The sequence below is a fragment of the Oncorhynchus tshawytscha genome, unplaced genomic scaffold (assembly GCF_018296145.1).
Source record: "Oncorhynchus tshawytscha isolate Ot180627B unplaced genomic scaffold, Otsh_v2.0 Un_contig_2339_pilon_pilon, whole genome shotgun sequence".
In the NCBI taxonomy this organism is placed as follows: domain Eukaryota; kingdom Metazoa; phylum Chordata; class Actinopteri; order Salmoniformes; family Salmonidae; genus Oncorhynchus; species Oncorhynchus tshawytscha.
Window position 1 is genome coordinate 70,001 of NW_024609751.1, and position 15,075 is coordinate 85,075.

Sequence of the window (15,075 nt, forward strand, 5' to 3'; positions counted from 1 at the left end):
AGAGGGAAGAGGAGAGAGAGGTAGAGGATGGAAAGAGAGAAGAGGAGAGAGGGAAGAGGAGAGTGAGGGAAGAGAGAGGGAAGAGGAGAGAGGGAGAGGGTAAAGGAGAGAGAGGGTAAAGGAGCGAGAGGGAAGATGAGAGAGAGGTAGAGGATGGAGAGAGAGAAGAGGGGAGAGAGAGATGGAGAGAGAGAAGAGGAGAGAGGGTAAAGGAGCGAGAGGGAAGATGAGAGAGAGGTAGAGGATGGAGAGAGAGAAGAGGGGAGAGAGAGATGGAGAGAGAGAAGAGGAGAGAGGGTAAAGGAGCGAGAGGGAAGATGAGAGAGAGGTAGAGGATGGAGAGAGAGAAGAGGGGAGAGAGAGATGGAGAGAGAGGAGGGATGGAGAGAGAGAGGAGGGATGGAGAGAGAGAAGAGGGGAGAGAGAGGAGGGATGGAGGATTAGATAGAGAATAAAGGAGAGAGAGGAGGGATGGAGGATTAGATAGAGAATAAAGGAGAGAGACAGCAGAGCGAATACCTTAACTTGTTTCCTGCGGTTCTCGTTCTCATCCAGTGGCTGTCTGATGACGATGGGCTCACGCACCTCCGAGATCACCTCCGCCACCTGGTGCACACACACAGGTTACAACTTTCACTACACCTTTATCTACTGTGAGTGTGTGTGTGTGTGTGTGTGTAACCTACGGTCTGAATGCGTCTGTGGTCGTCAGGTATCAGGGTCAGTAGTTTCTCCGTCAGCAGAGAGACCAGAGAGGGAGGAGTCTGAGGTAGGACCAGCATCTCCTGTAACACAGCCACCACACGCTTCCTATACGCACACAGAGAGAGAGAGAGTTACATGAACACTTTCTGTAGCACCATATACAAGGAGAAAGACAAACCTGATTAACTTCCTGCCCGACTAGACGCACTGTCGTTGAATCAACCAATGGTGGTGTACCACGTTATCGACTGAGTCGTTTTCTGACATGTTAAAGAGATCAGATGACTACATCATCTGATGTGATAAATATCTATCCAGGCGTCTGTTATGTAGTCAAGCACAAACTCAACCACTGATGGCTACATTGCCTCCCCCAACCATCCTCTACTCCTCCACCTCGCTCACCCATCACCTCTTCTCTCACCCAACCATCCCCTCCTCCTCCACCTCTCTCACCCATCCATCCCCTCCTCCCATCCCCTACTCCTCCACCTCTCTCACCCATCCCCTCCTCCCATCACCCCCTCCTCCACCTCTCTCACCCATCCCCTCCTCCCATCACCCCCCTCCTCCACCTCTCTCACCCATCCCCTCCTCCCATCACCCGCTCCTCCACCTCTCTCACCCATCCCCTCCTCCCATCACCCCCTCCTCCACCTCTCTCACCCATCCCCCTCTCACCCATCCCCTCCTCCACCTCTCTCACCCATCACCCACCCATCCCCTCCTCCCATCACCCATCCCCCTCTCACCTTCCTCCCTCTTCATTGGTATCCAGACAGCCGGTGAGGTGGATGAGTTGTTGAGAGATGAACTCTTTAGTCATCACCAGCTCCAGCTGAGCAAAGTCTCCTTTCTGCTCTTCAGACAGCACCGGGACACACTTCATATACCTGGTATTACCCAGTAATAACAGTTACCATTACCTGGTATTACCCAGTAATAACAGTTACCACACCTGGTATTACATGTTAACACTACAGTGCCTTCATATACCAGTTATAACATGTTAATGTAGGTATACATCAGTTATAACATGTTAACACTACTACACTGCCTTCATATACCAGTTATAACATGTTAATACTACTACACTGTCTTCATATACCAGTTATAACATGTTAACACTACTACACTGTCTTCATATACCAGTTATAACATGTTAATGTAGGTATACATCAGTTATAACATGTTACCACTACACTGTCTTCATATACCAGTTATAACATGTTACCACTACACTGTCTTCATATACCAGTTATAACATGTTAACACTACTACACTGTCTTCATATACCAGTTATAACATGTTAATGTAGGTATACATCAGTTATAACATGTTACCACTACACTGTCTTCATATACCAGTTATAACATGTTAATGTAGGTATACATCAGTTATAACATGTTACCACTACACTGTCTTCATATACCAGTTACAACATGTTAATGTAGGTATACATCAGTTATAATGTTAACACTACTACACTGTCTTCATATACCAGTTATAACATGTTAACACTACTACACTGTCTTCATATACCAGTTATAACATGTTAATGTAGGTATACATCAGTTATAACACTACACTACTACACTGTCTTCATATACCAGTTATAACATGTTAATGTAGGTATACATCAGTTATAACACTACACTACTACACTGTCTGGACACACCTAGCAGCAATGTTTCTCTGGTTGGCAGACAGCACTGGCAGGCCCTTCACATATCTAGAGAGAACAGACGGGAGACAATGGACTGTATTCACAAAGAGGCTCAGAGGAGGAGTGCTGATCCGGTCCATATCACTATAATCTAACAGGCCAAACTGATCCTAGATCAGAACTCCTTCCTTGAGACAGGGGACACAATGGCCTGTCAGAGTACTGACCCTAACATCTCTACAGTCTACCTACACGCTTCCAGTCTAGATATCACTAGGACTAGTCTTAAAATACTGGTCCTATAGACTGACGACAGACTTGAGTCAGTGTTTCCCCAAACCTCTCCTCCAATACCTCCAATACCACCAAGCCTGTCCAAGGATTTGATATATTCCACGACTAGCAGAGCTGATGTACCCTGGGAAAGGGTTGGGGGGGTACTGGCTAGAGGTACATACAGGAGAGGGTAGGGGAGTTGACATATGTGATGTGATGTAGTCAGGGTGATGTAGTGGGGTCTTACCCGTAGTCAGGGTGATGTAGTGGGGGTCTTACCCGTAGTCCGGGTGATGTAGTGGGGTCTTACCCGTAGTCAGGGTGATGTAGTGGGGTCTTACCAGTAGTCAGGGTGATGTAGTGGGGTCTTACCCGTAGTCAGGGTGATGTAGTGGTGTTCTTACCCGTAGTCAGGGTGATGTAGTGGGGTCTTACCCGTAGTCAGGGTGATGTAGTGGGGGTCTTACCCGTAGTCCGGGTGATGTAGTGGTGGTCTTACCCGTAGTCAGGGTGATGTAGTGGGGTCTTACCCGTAGTCAGGGTGATGTAGTGGGGGTCTTACCCGTAGTCAGGGTGATGTAGTGGGGTCTTACCCGTAGTCAGGGTGATGTAGTGGGGGTCTTAACCGTAGTCAGGGTGATGTATGGGATGTAGTGGTGGTCCTACCCGTAGTCAGGGTGATGTAGTGGTGGTCTTACCCATAGTCAGGGTGATGTAGTGGTGGTCTTACCCGTAGTCAGGGTGATGTAGTGGGGTCTTACCCATAGTCAGGGTGATGTAGTGGTGGTCTTACCCGTAGTCAGGGTGATGTATGGGATGTAGTGGTGGACTTACCCGTAGTCAGGGTGATGTAGTGGTGGTCTTACCCGTAGTCAGGGTGATGTATGGGGTGTAGTGGGGGTCTTACCCGTAGTCAGGGTGATGTAGTGGGGTCTTACCCATAGTCAGGGTGATGTAGTGGTGGTCTTACCCGTAGTCAGGGTGATGTATGGGATGTAGTGGTGGTCTTACCCGTAGTCAGGGTGATGTAGTGGTGGTCTTACCCGTAGTCAGGGTGATGTAGTGGGGGTCTTACCCGTAGTCAGGGTGATGTAGTGGGGGTCTTACCCGTAGTCAGGGTGATGTAGTGGGGGTCTTACCCGTAGTCAGGGTGATGTAGTGGGGGTCTTACCCGTAGTCAGGGTGATGTATGGGATGTAGTGGTGGCCCTACCCGTAGTCAGGGTGATGTAGTGGTGGTCTTACCCGTAGTCAGGGCGATGTAGTGGGGTCTTACCCGTAGTCAGGGTGATGTATGGGGTGTAGTGGGGTCTTACCCGTAGTCAGGGTGATGTAGTGGTGGTCTTACCCGTAGTCAGGGTGATGTAGTGGTGGTCTTACCCGTAGTCAGGGTGATGTAGTGGTGGTCTTACCAGTAGTCAGGGTGATGTAGTGGTGGTCTTACCCGTAGTCAGGGTGATGTAGTGGTGGTCTTACCCGTAGTCAGGGTGATGTAGTGGTGGTCTTACCAGTAGTCAGGGTGATGTAGTGGTGGTCTTACCCGTAGTCAGGGTGATGTAGTGGTGGTCTTACCCGTAGTCAGGGTGATGTAGTGGTGGTCTTACCCGTAGTCAGGGTGATGTAGTGGTGGTCTTACCCGTAGTCAGGGTGATGTAGTGGTGGTCTTACCCGTAGTCAGGGTGATGTAGTGGGGTCTTACCCGTAGTCAGGGTGATGTATGGGATGTAGTGGTGGTCCTACCCGTAGTCAGGGTGATGTAGTGGTGGTCTTACCCGTAGTCAGGGCGATGTAGTGGGGGTCTTACCCGTAGTCAGGGTGATGTATGGGGTGTAGTGGGGTCTTACCCGCAGTCAGGGTGATGTAGTGGTGGTCTTACCCGTAGTCAGGGCGATGTAGTGGGGTCTTACCCGTAGTCAGGGTGATGTATGGGGTGTAGTGGGGTCTTACCCGCAGTCAGGGTGATGTAGTGGTGGTCTTACCCGTAGTCAGGGTGATGTAGTGGTGGTCTTACCCGTAGTCAGGGTGATGTAGTGGTGGTCTTACCAGTAGTCAGGGTGATGTAGTGGTGGTCTTACCCGTAGTCAGGGTGATGTAGTGGTGGTCTTACCCGAAGTCAGGGTGATGTAGTGGTGGTCTTACCCGAAGTCAGGGTGATGTAGTGGTGGTCTTACCCGTAGTCAGGGTGATGTATGGGGTGTAGTGGTGGTCTTACCAGTAGTCAGGGTGATGTATGGGGTGTAGTGGTGGTCTTACCCATAGTCAGGGTGATGTATGGGGTGTAGTGGGGTCTTACCCGTAGAGGTATTCAGCGAAGGTAGCAGCCTCGGGCAGCAGCTTCTCCAACATCTCCTCTCCTTCATCCCCTTTAGTCTTAACGAACTCACACAGAGCTCTCCAGTACAACACGCTCTCACAGGACAGAGACCCAGCCGGGACCAGCATCCTACAGAGAGACACAGTCAGTGTGTGAGAGTCAGCCAGACGGCCAGTCGGTCAGCCAGCCGGTCAGACAGCCAGTCAGCCAGCCAGCCAGACAGACGGCCAGTCGGTCGGCCAGCCAGACAGCGTGTGTGTGAGCAACGGGGGGTCAGTATATGTGCGAGTGAGTGAGCAGGGCGGTGTGTGTGTGTGTGTGTACCTGTCGTCCAGCTGAAGGCGGTGGTGGAGCAGCTGGTCCTGAGGTGTGTGTGTGAACAGAGCGGTCAGTGTGTCCAGGGCGGTGTGTGTGTGTGTACCTGTCGTCCAGCTGAAGGCGGTGGTGGAGCAGCTGGTCCTGAGGTGTGTGTGTGAACAGAGCGGTCAGTGTGTCCAGGGCGGTGTGTGTGTGTGTACCTGTCGTCCAGCTGAAGGCGGTGGTGGAGCAGCTGGTCCTGAGGTGTGTGTGTGAACAGAGCGGTCAGTGTGTCCAGGGCGGTGTGTGTGTGTGTACCTGTCGTCCAGCTGAAGGCGGTGGTGGAGCAGCTGGTCCTGAGGTGTGTGTGTGAACAGAGCGGTCAGTGTGTCCAGGGCGGTCTGAGAGCAGTTCTCTACATCCAGTTTGTGTAACAGCTCCAACACATCACCCTGGAGAAGATTCAGCCAGGCTGGGAGGAGACGGACCTGCACCACCTCCCTCACCGATTCTACAACACAGACAGAGTTATAGACACACACCGGAAAATGTATAGTGTGTGGGGGGGGTTCCTCCCCCTAAATGTTTGTTTTATTTTTTATTTTTAAGTGGCTGGGCCATTCAAGGACATTCAGAGACTTGTCCCGAAGCCACTCCTGCATTGTCTTGGCTGTGTGCTTAGGGTCCTGTTGGAAGGTGAACCTTCACCCTAGTCTGAGATCCTGAGCGCTTCTGTTCATCTTTGCCTCGATCCTGACTAGTCTCCCAGTCCCTGCCCCTGAAAAACAACCCCACAGCACAATGCTGCCACCACCATGCTTCACCGTAGGGACGGTGCCAGGTTTCCTCCAGACTTGACGCTTGGCATTCAGGTCAAAGAGTTCAATCTTGGTTTCATCAGACAGGAGAATCTTATTTCTCATGGTCTGAGAGTCCTTCGGGTGTCTTTTGGCAAACTCCAAGCGGGCTGTCATGTGCCTTTTGCTGAGGAGTGGCTTCCATCTGGCCACTCTACCATAAAGGCCTGGAGTGCTGCAGAGATGGTTGTCCTTCTGGAAGGTTCTCCCATCTCTACAGAGGAACTCTGGAGCTCTGTCAGAGTGACCATCGGGTTCTTGGTCACCTCCTGACCAAGGCCCTTTTCCCACGATTTCTCAGTTTGTCCAGGCAGCCAGCTCAAGGAAGAGTCTTGGTGGTTCCAAACTTCTTCCATTTAAGAAATGATGAAGGCCACTGTGTTCTTGGGGACCTTCAATGCTGCAGAAATGTTTTGGTACCCTTCCCCAGATCTGTGCCTCGACACAATCCTGTCTCAGAGCTCTATGGACAATTCCTTCGACCTCATGGCTTGGTTGTTTGCTCTGACATGCACTGTCAACTGTAGGACCTTATATAGACAAGTGTGTGCCTTTCCAAATCATGTCCAATCAATTGAATTTAACACAGGTGGACTCCAATCAAGTTGAAGAAACACCTCAAGGATGATCAATGGAAACAGGAAGTACCTGAGATTAATTTCAAGTCTCATAGCAAAGGGTCTGAATATTTATGCAAGTAAGGTATTTCATTTTTATATAAATGTAAAGAAATGTCTAAACCTGTTTTTGCATTGTCATTAAGAGGTATTGTGATGTCATTAAGAGGTATTGTGATGTCATTAAGAGGTATTGTGATGTCATTAAGAGGTACTGTACAAGCCGACGAGGTAAACAGACCAACAAGCCGACGAGGTAAACGGACCAACAAGCCGACGAGGTAAACGGATCAACTAGCCGACGAGGTAAACGGACCAACAAGCCGACGAGGTAAACAGATCAACTAGCCGACGAGGTAAACAGATCAACAAGCCGACGAGGTAAACAGATCAACTAGCCGACGAGGTAAACGGACCAACAAGCCGACGAGGTAAACAGATCAACTAGCCGACGAGGTAAACGGACCAACAAGCCGACGAGGTAAACGGATCAACTAGCCGACGAGGTAAACAGACCAACTAGCCGACGAGGTAAACAGATGACCTAGCCGACGAGGTAAACAGATCAACTAGCCGACGAGGTAAACAGATGACCTAGCCGACGAGGTAAACAGATGACCTAGCCGACGAGGTAAACAGATGACCTAGCCGACGATGTAAACAGATCAACTAGCCGACGATGTAAACAGATCAACTAGCCGACGAGGTAAACAGATGACCTAGCCGACGAGGTAAACAGATCAACTAGCCGACGAGGTAAACAGATGACCTAGCCGACGAGGTAAACAGATGACCTAAACAGCCGACGAGGTAAACAGATGACCTAGCCGACGAGGTAAACAGATGACCTAGCCGACGATGTAAACAGATGACCTAGCCGACGATGTAAACAGATCAACTAGCCGACGATGTAAACAGATCAACTAGCCGACGAGGTAAACAGATCAACTAGCCGACGAGGTAAACAGATCAACTAGCCGACGAGGTAAACAGATCAGCTAGCCGACGAGGTAAACAGATCAACTAGCCGACGAGGTAAACAGATGACCTATTCTACGGGCTTGTCAAGTGTGTGTGTGTGTGTGTACCTGCGGCATCGTGGAGACCCTGCTGCAGCAGACTGACTCTCTGGGCGATACTCAGAGCTCTGATGTGGACCTTGTCTGACAGGACCTGAAACACACACAGTCATTAACAACTTTACATTTAAACTGGGTTCAGGTCTGTCAGGCCAGTTTAGTGTGTGTTTAAACTGGGTTCAGGTCTGTCAGGCCAGTTTAGTGTGTGTTTAAACTGGGTTCAGGTCTGTAAGGCCAGTTTAGTGTGTGTTTAAACTGGGTTCAGGTCTGTCAGGCCAGTTTAGTGTGTGTTTAAACTGGGTTCAGGTCTGTCGGGCCAGTTTAGTGTGTGTTTAAACTGGGTTCAGGTCTGTCAGGCCAGTTTAGTGTGTGTTTAAACTGGGTTCAGGTCTGTCAGGCCAGTTTAGTGTGTGTTTAAACTGGGTTCAGGTCTGTCAGGCCAGTTTAGTGTGTGTTTAAACTGGGTTCAGGTCTGTCAGGCCAGTTTAGTGTGTGTTTAAACTGGGTTCAGGTCTGTCAGGCCAGTTTAGTGTGTGTTTAAACTGGGTTCAGGTCTGTCAGGCCAGTTTAGTGTGTGTTTAAACTGGGTTCAGGTCTGTCAGGCCAGTTTAGTGTGTGTTTAAACTGGGTTCAGGTCTGTCAGGCCAGTTTAGTGTGTGTTTAAACTGGGTTCAGGTCTGTCGGGCCAGTTTAGTGTGTGTTTAAACTGGGTTCAGGCCTGTAAGGCCAGTTTAGTGAGTGAGTGAGTGCAACATCCATCAATCAGAGATACAGTGGGGAGAACAAGTATTTGATACACTGCCAATTTTGCAGGTTTTCCTACTTACAAAGCATGTAGAGGTCTGTAATTTTTATCATAGGTACACTTCAACTGTGAGAGACGGAATCTAAAACAAAAATCCAGAAAATCACATTGTATGATTTTTAAGTAATTCATTTGCATTTTATTGCATGACATAAGTATTTGATACATTAGAAAAGCAGAACTTAATATTTGGTATAAAAACCTTTGTTTGCAATTACAGAGATCATACGTTTCCTGTAGTTCTTGACCAGGTTTGCACACACTGCAGCAGGGATTTTGGTCCACTCCTCCATACAGACCTTCTCCAGATCCTTTAGGTGTTTGGGGCTGAAGATTTTCTATTGGGTTCAGGTCTGGAGACTGGCTAGGCCACTCCAGGACCTTGAGATGCTTCTTACGGAGCCACTCCTTAGTTGCCCTGGCTGTGTGTTTCGGGTCATTGTCATGCTGAAAGACTCAGCCACGACCCATATTCAATGCTCTTACTGAGGGAAGGAGGTTGTTGGCCAAGATCTCGCGAAACAAGGCCCCATCCATTCTCCCCTCAATACGGTGCAGTCGTCCTGTCCCCCCTGCAGAAAAGCATTCCCAAAGAATGATGTTTCCACCTCCATGCTTCACGGTTGGGATGGTGTTCTTGGGGTTGTACTCATCCTTCTTCTTCCTCCAAACACGGCGAGTGGAGTTTAGACCAAAAAGCTCTATTTTTGTCTCATCAGACCACATGACCTTCTCCCATTCCTCCTCTGGATCATCCAGATGGTCATTGGCAAACTTCAGACGGGCCTGGACATGCGCTGGCTTGAGCAGGGGGACCTTGCGTGCGCTGCAGGATTTTAATCCATGACGGCGTAGTGTGTTACTAATGGTTTTCTTTGAGACTGTGATCCCAGCTCTCTTCAGGTCATTGACCAGGTCCTGCCGTGTAGTTCTGGGCTGATCCCTCACCTTCCTCATGATCATTGATGCCCCACGAGGTGAGATCTTGCATGGAGCCCCAGACCGAGGGTGATTGACCGTCATCTTGAACTTCTTCCATTTTCTAATAATTGCGCCAACAGTTGTTGCCTTCTCACCAAGCTGCTTGCCTATTGTCCTGTAGCCCATCCCAGCCTTGTGCAGGTCTACAATTTATCCCTGATGTCCTTACACAGCGCTCTGGTCTTGGCCATTGTGGAGAGATTGGAGTCTGTTTGATTGAGTGTGTGGACAGGTGTCTTTTATACAGGTAGCGAGTTCAAACAGGTGCAGTTAATACAGGTAATGAGTGGAGAACAGGAGGGCTTCTTAAAGAAAAACTAACAGGTCTGTGAGAGCCGGAATTCTTACTGGTTGGTAGGTGATCATATACTTATGTCATGCAATAAAATGCAAATTAATTACTTAAAAATCATACAATGTGATTTTCTGGATTTTTGTTTTAGATTCTGTCTCTCACAGTTGAAGTGTACCTATGATAAAAATTACAGACCTCTACATGCTTTGTAAGTAGGAAAACCTGCAAATCGGCAGTGTATCAAATACTTGTTCTCCCCACTGTAGATATATGTACCTGGTAAGCCAGTTTAGTGTGTGTGTGTGTGTGTACCTGGTAAGCCAGTTTGCGGACACTCTCCTTGACGTCCCTGGTGCGTTTCAGGATCTTGGGGAGGGTGAGAGAGGAGGGGGCGATGCAGGACAGAACGGCTCGACGAACCTCCGGGTTGGAATCATTCTCCAAGATCAACAGATAGGCTGGACGAGAGGAGAGAGAGGAGAGGGAGAGACAGAGAGACAGAGAGAGACAGAGAGAGACAGAGAGAGAGACAGACAGACAGAGAGAGAGAGAGACAGAGAGAGTGACAGACAGAGAGAGAGGGAGAGACAGACAGAGACAGAGAGAGAGACAGACAGACAGACAGAGAGAGAGGGAGAGATGCAGAGAGACAGACAGAGAGAGAGAGAGAGACAGAGAGAGACAGACAGAGAGAGACAGAGAGAGACAGAGAGAGAGAGAGAGACAGAGAGAGTGACAGACAGAGAGAGAGACGGAGAGCAGAGAGACACAAAGAGAGTGACAGACAGAGAGAGAGGGAGAGACAGACAGAGACAGAGAGAGAGACAGACAGACAGACAGAGAGAGAGGGAGAGATGCAGAGAGACAGACAGAGAGAGAGAGAGGGAGAGAGAGAGACAGAGAGAGAGAGACAGAGAGAGAGAGAGAGAGAGAGAGACAGAGAGAGAGAGGAGGCTTTAACAGCGTTGGTTCTGTGGTTCCTGTAGTCGAGCCATGGCCAGAGAGGTCTGGACCCTGACAGTGTGTTGTAGTATCAGTACCATTAACAGTGGGACATTGGTGGTTCTGTGGTTCCTGTAGTCGAGCCATGGCCAGAGAGGCCTGGATCCTGACGTTGGGGAACTTGTCCGTGACTCGGACCAACATGGCCTGGTGGATACCGTCAAACAGGTCATCATCGATCTGGGCGTTCTCCGCCATGCTGCCTAGCAACTTGTTGATCAGCTGACACACACGGAACCTCACCGCGTGGCTGTTGGCCTTGTGGGACTGAAGGGGGGCGACACTTGGGTCAGCAGCAGAGAAGTAGCATCAATACCTTGACTACTGGCATTGTAGATGTCCAGTGGTACAGTCAGAGTAGTGTTGTCATGACACCAGTATCACCAGACTACAACAATTAATACAGTTTCCACAGCAGTCCTTTAAGATCCTGGTTTATATCAGATACTGTGACAGGCTGTCTGTGTCCCAAGCGGCCTCCTATCCAGTAAAAAGGGTAAATACAAACATATAGTCTTGAGCCGTATACCGATAGTGCTACCGACCTTGTGCCATCATGGGATAACACTGACACTCAACACACTAATTTTCAATCTGAAGATTAGCAATGCTAACGAGTACATGTAAAATCCCATAGTGAATGCTAGCTAAATGCTAACGGTTTTATAAACTATTTGCCTGGACAGACATCCCAGCTCATAAAGTTAAACAAGTACCTCAAAATTCTACTCAGTTTTCTGCACAAAACAAATATGTCCTCTGTAACCATTATCACGTCACACTGTGTGGTGTTACCTAAATAAATCTAGATATCAACCTGTCCTCTGTCACCATTATCACGTCACACTGTGTGGTGTTACCTAAATAAATCTAGATATCAACCTGTCCTCTGTCACCATTATCACGTCACACTGTGTGGTGTTACCTAAATAAATCTAGATATCAACCTGTCCTCTGTCACCATTATCACGTCACACTGTGTGGTGTTACCTAAATAAATCTCGATATCAACCTGTCCTCTGTAACCTTTATCACCCCGGGTATACGGTATACAGCCCTAGTCTACTACCATAGGGCCCTGGTTAAAACAATGCAGTACAGAAGAGGTATACGGTATACAGCCCTAGTCTACTACCATAGGGCCCTGGTTAAAACAATGCAGAACAGAAGAGGTAGTTCACAGCCCTAGTCTACTACCATAGGGCCCTGGTTAAAACAATGCAGTACAGAAGAGGTAGTATACAGCCCTAGTCTACTACCATAGGGCCCTGGTTAAAACAATGCAGAACAGAAGAGGTATACAGCCCTAGTCTACTACCATAGGGCCCTGGTTAAAACAATGCAGTACAGAAGAGGTATACGGTATACAGCCCTAGTCTACTACCATAGGGCCCTGGTTAAAACAATGCAGAACAGATAGTTCGGGACTCAAGAGTTGTCCTACCTCCAACAGGAAGTTGAACATGTAACTGAGGAAGGGGTTCTCGTCCTCTTCATCCTCCTCCTCCTCTCCTCCCTCGGCGGAAGGCGTATGGAAGCTGGTGGAGAATCTGGAGACGAACTCTATCACGTTTTCCACAGCCGGTTCTCTCTTGTACACGATCATGGCATGTTTCAGGTACTGGATAAACTCCTCGTGGAACAATGTCTTGTCCTCTAACTGGAGACAGGACAGACAGGCAGACACACGGGGACAGACAGGTACACAGGACAGACACACAGAAAGCAGGTTGGGTACAGATGGTGGTTCTCTTACTGATAATAAAGAGGATTAACAGAAACAGTGATTTAAACATGTGTGTGTGTACCTTGTTGTACAGTATGTGTGTGTGTGTGAGTGTGTGTGTGCGTGTGCATACATAGGGAGTATTTACTAGCCACCGTGCTTCTACACCTGCATTGCTTGCTGTTTGGGGTTATAGGCTGGGTTTCTGTACAGCACTTTGAGATATCAGCTGATGTAAAAATGGCTTTATAAATACATTTGGTTTATTGTATAGGTGTGTGTGTTTACAGGTGTTTGTGTGTGTTTATCGGCGTTTGTACCTTGTTGTACATTATGTGTGTGTGTTTACAGGTGTTTGTGTGTGTTTATCGGCGTTTGTACCTTGTTGTATGTGTTCTTGAGACTGGCCACCAGTTTAGCCTTGTTGTTGTGTCCTTTCTGAGCGCGTTGAAACGCCTCTTTTATCGACAAATCACTTTCCCCAGTCATCTTTTCTCTCCTGGAGAAACAAAACGGACAGCTACAACCTTACCATTCAAACAAACACAGGCATTAAACTACACCAGCTGGTTAGTTAGCACAACAACAAAAGGACAATAAGCCTAGTTAACGTATTCTACAGTGAAGGGAAACAGTCGATGTGTGTGACCGGAAAATTGGGTTAAACATCCAACAACAAGCATTGTTTGTGGCTATTCGACGTTAATTTAGTTACCTAGTAACGTTATTTAGTTACTTAGTAACGTTATTTAGCTACCTAGTAACGCTGTTTAGCTACCTAGTAACGCTGTTTAGTTACCTAGTAACGCTGTTTAGCTACCCAGTAACGCTGTTTAGTTACCTAGTAACGCTATTTAGCTACCTAGTAACGCTGTTTAGTTACCTAGTAACGTTATTTAGCTACCTAGTAACGCTGTTTAGTTACCTAGTAACGCTATTTAGCTACCTAGTAACGCTGTTTAGTTACCTAGTAACGCTGTTTAGTTACCTAGTAACGCTATTTAGCTACCTAGTAACGCTGTTTAGTTACCTAGTAACGCTATTTAGCTACCTAGTAACGCTGTTTAGTTACCTAGTAACGCTGTTTAGTTACCTCGTAACGCTATTTAGCTACCTAGTAACGCTGTTTAGTTACCTAGTAACGCTGTTTAGTTACCTAGTAACGCTGTTTAGTTACCTAGTAACGCTGTTTAGTTACCTAGTAACGCTGTTTAGTTACCTAGTAACGCTGTTTAGTTACCTAGTAACGCTATTTAGCTACCTAGTAACGCTATTTAGCTACCTAGTAACGCTGTTTAGTTACCTAGTAACGCTGTTTAGTTACCTAGTAACGCTGTTTAGTTACCTAGTAACGCTGTTTAGTTACCATAGCCAACCTCGTAGCAGCTACAGTATTAACGACGTTGGCTATCTAACTCTAGTTTTAATTAGCGAAACCTTCTTTAAAAATGACACCATTTCACTTTTCCAGACGAATATCTCACCCGTGCTCTTCGGCTAGAATAGTTCTCACATAAAGTCCTCTATTATTCAATTAATTAACTTGTTTTAAAAGCTAAATAAATAAATAGCTGGCTAACGAAGCTAACCGGCTAACGTTTCTCGCCACTCCTCAAGCGCCCTGCGGACAGGAAAACATCGTCTCAAGACGTACCAAAGAGGTTGGAAACCGGGGAATGATATGTTTCACAAAAGCATTAATATTGCCAATATAGTTTATTTCGTAAATAAATAACAGATCAATAATAAATTGCGATTTCCGTTTGTTTCTTACTTGCTATTGACAGCTCGAGTCGTTTCTGCGTCTGCCGCCTGTTTTCAAATGTAACTGCCAGTCTCGCGAGAGGCGACGAGATTTGTGTTGACTACGTCATTCCGCTTCTTTTTATTTTTTTTATTTTATTTCACCTTAATTTAACCCGGTCGGCCAGTTGACGACCCAGACCAAGATAAAGCAAAGCAGTGTGACACAAACAACAACACAGAGTTACACATGGAGTAAACAACAACACAGAGTTACACATGGAGTAAACAACAACACAGAGTTACACATGGAATAAACAACAACACAGAGTTACACATGGAATAAACAACAACACAGAGTTACACATGGAGTAAACAACAACACAGAGTTACACATGGAGTAAACAACAACACAGAGTTACACATGGAATAAACAAACGTACAGTCAATAACACAATAGAAAGATAGAAAGAAAAAAAAGGCTCTACCCAGCTCCTTGTAAAAAATATTTTTTCCCTCTCCCTCATCATGTGGCTTACCAACCTTTCACAAGTCGGAGTGTGAATAATATATATATATTTTTTTTTTTACAACAAAATGGGAAAATAAATAATTGCACCACCATCTAACCCTAAATACACACCACTATCCCCAACAAACCCACCACCCCTTCCCACTACTTTGGCCCGAACAGATCCTAGACCATGCCCCCA

At 47.3% G+C, this 15,075-nt stretch overlaps 1 protein-coding gene across 3 annotated transcripts in view; it reads right to left on the reverse strand.

Annotated features, from left to right (window-relative positions):
- Positions 1-14,465, reverse strand: part of LOC121845726 (condensin complex subunit 3-like) — a 39,445-nt gene extending 24,980 nt beyond the window's left edge. For 2 of the 3 annotated variants that reach the window (XM_042317565.1, XM_042317563.1), the window contains exons 1-11: positions 14,394-14,465; positions 13,001-13,118; positions 12,338-12,553; positions 10,932-11,160; positions 10,204-10,349; positions 7,820-7,904; positions 5,576-5,768; positions 4,940-5,089; positions 1,458-1,598; positions 687-810; positions 520-606 (exon numbers count right to left, since the gene is read on the reverse strand). In XM_042317565.1, the coding sequence (XP_042173499.1) occupies positions 520-606; positions 687-810; positions 1,458-1,598; positions 4,940-5,089; positions 5,576-5,768; positions 7,820-7,904; positions 10,204-10,349; positions 10,932-11,160; positions 12,338-12,553; positions 13,001-13,108 (1,479 nt within the window). In that variant the 5' untranslated portion in view covers positions 13,109-13,118; positions 14,394-14,465. Of the gene's footprint in view, positions 1-519; positions 607-686; positions 811-1,457; positions 1,599-4,939; positions 5,090-5,575; positions 5,769-7,819; positions 7,905-10,203; positions 10,350-10,931; positions 11,161-12,337; positions 12,554-13,000; positions 13,119-14,273; positions 14,293-14,393 lie in introns of those variants that run through there. The other variant, XM_042317564.1, reaches the window with a different exon arrangement.
- Positions 14,466-15,075: the final 610 nt, after the last annotated feature.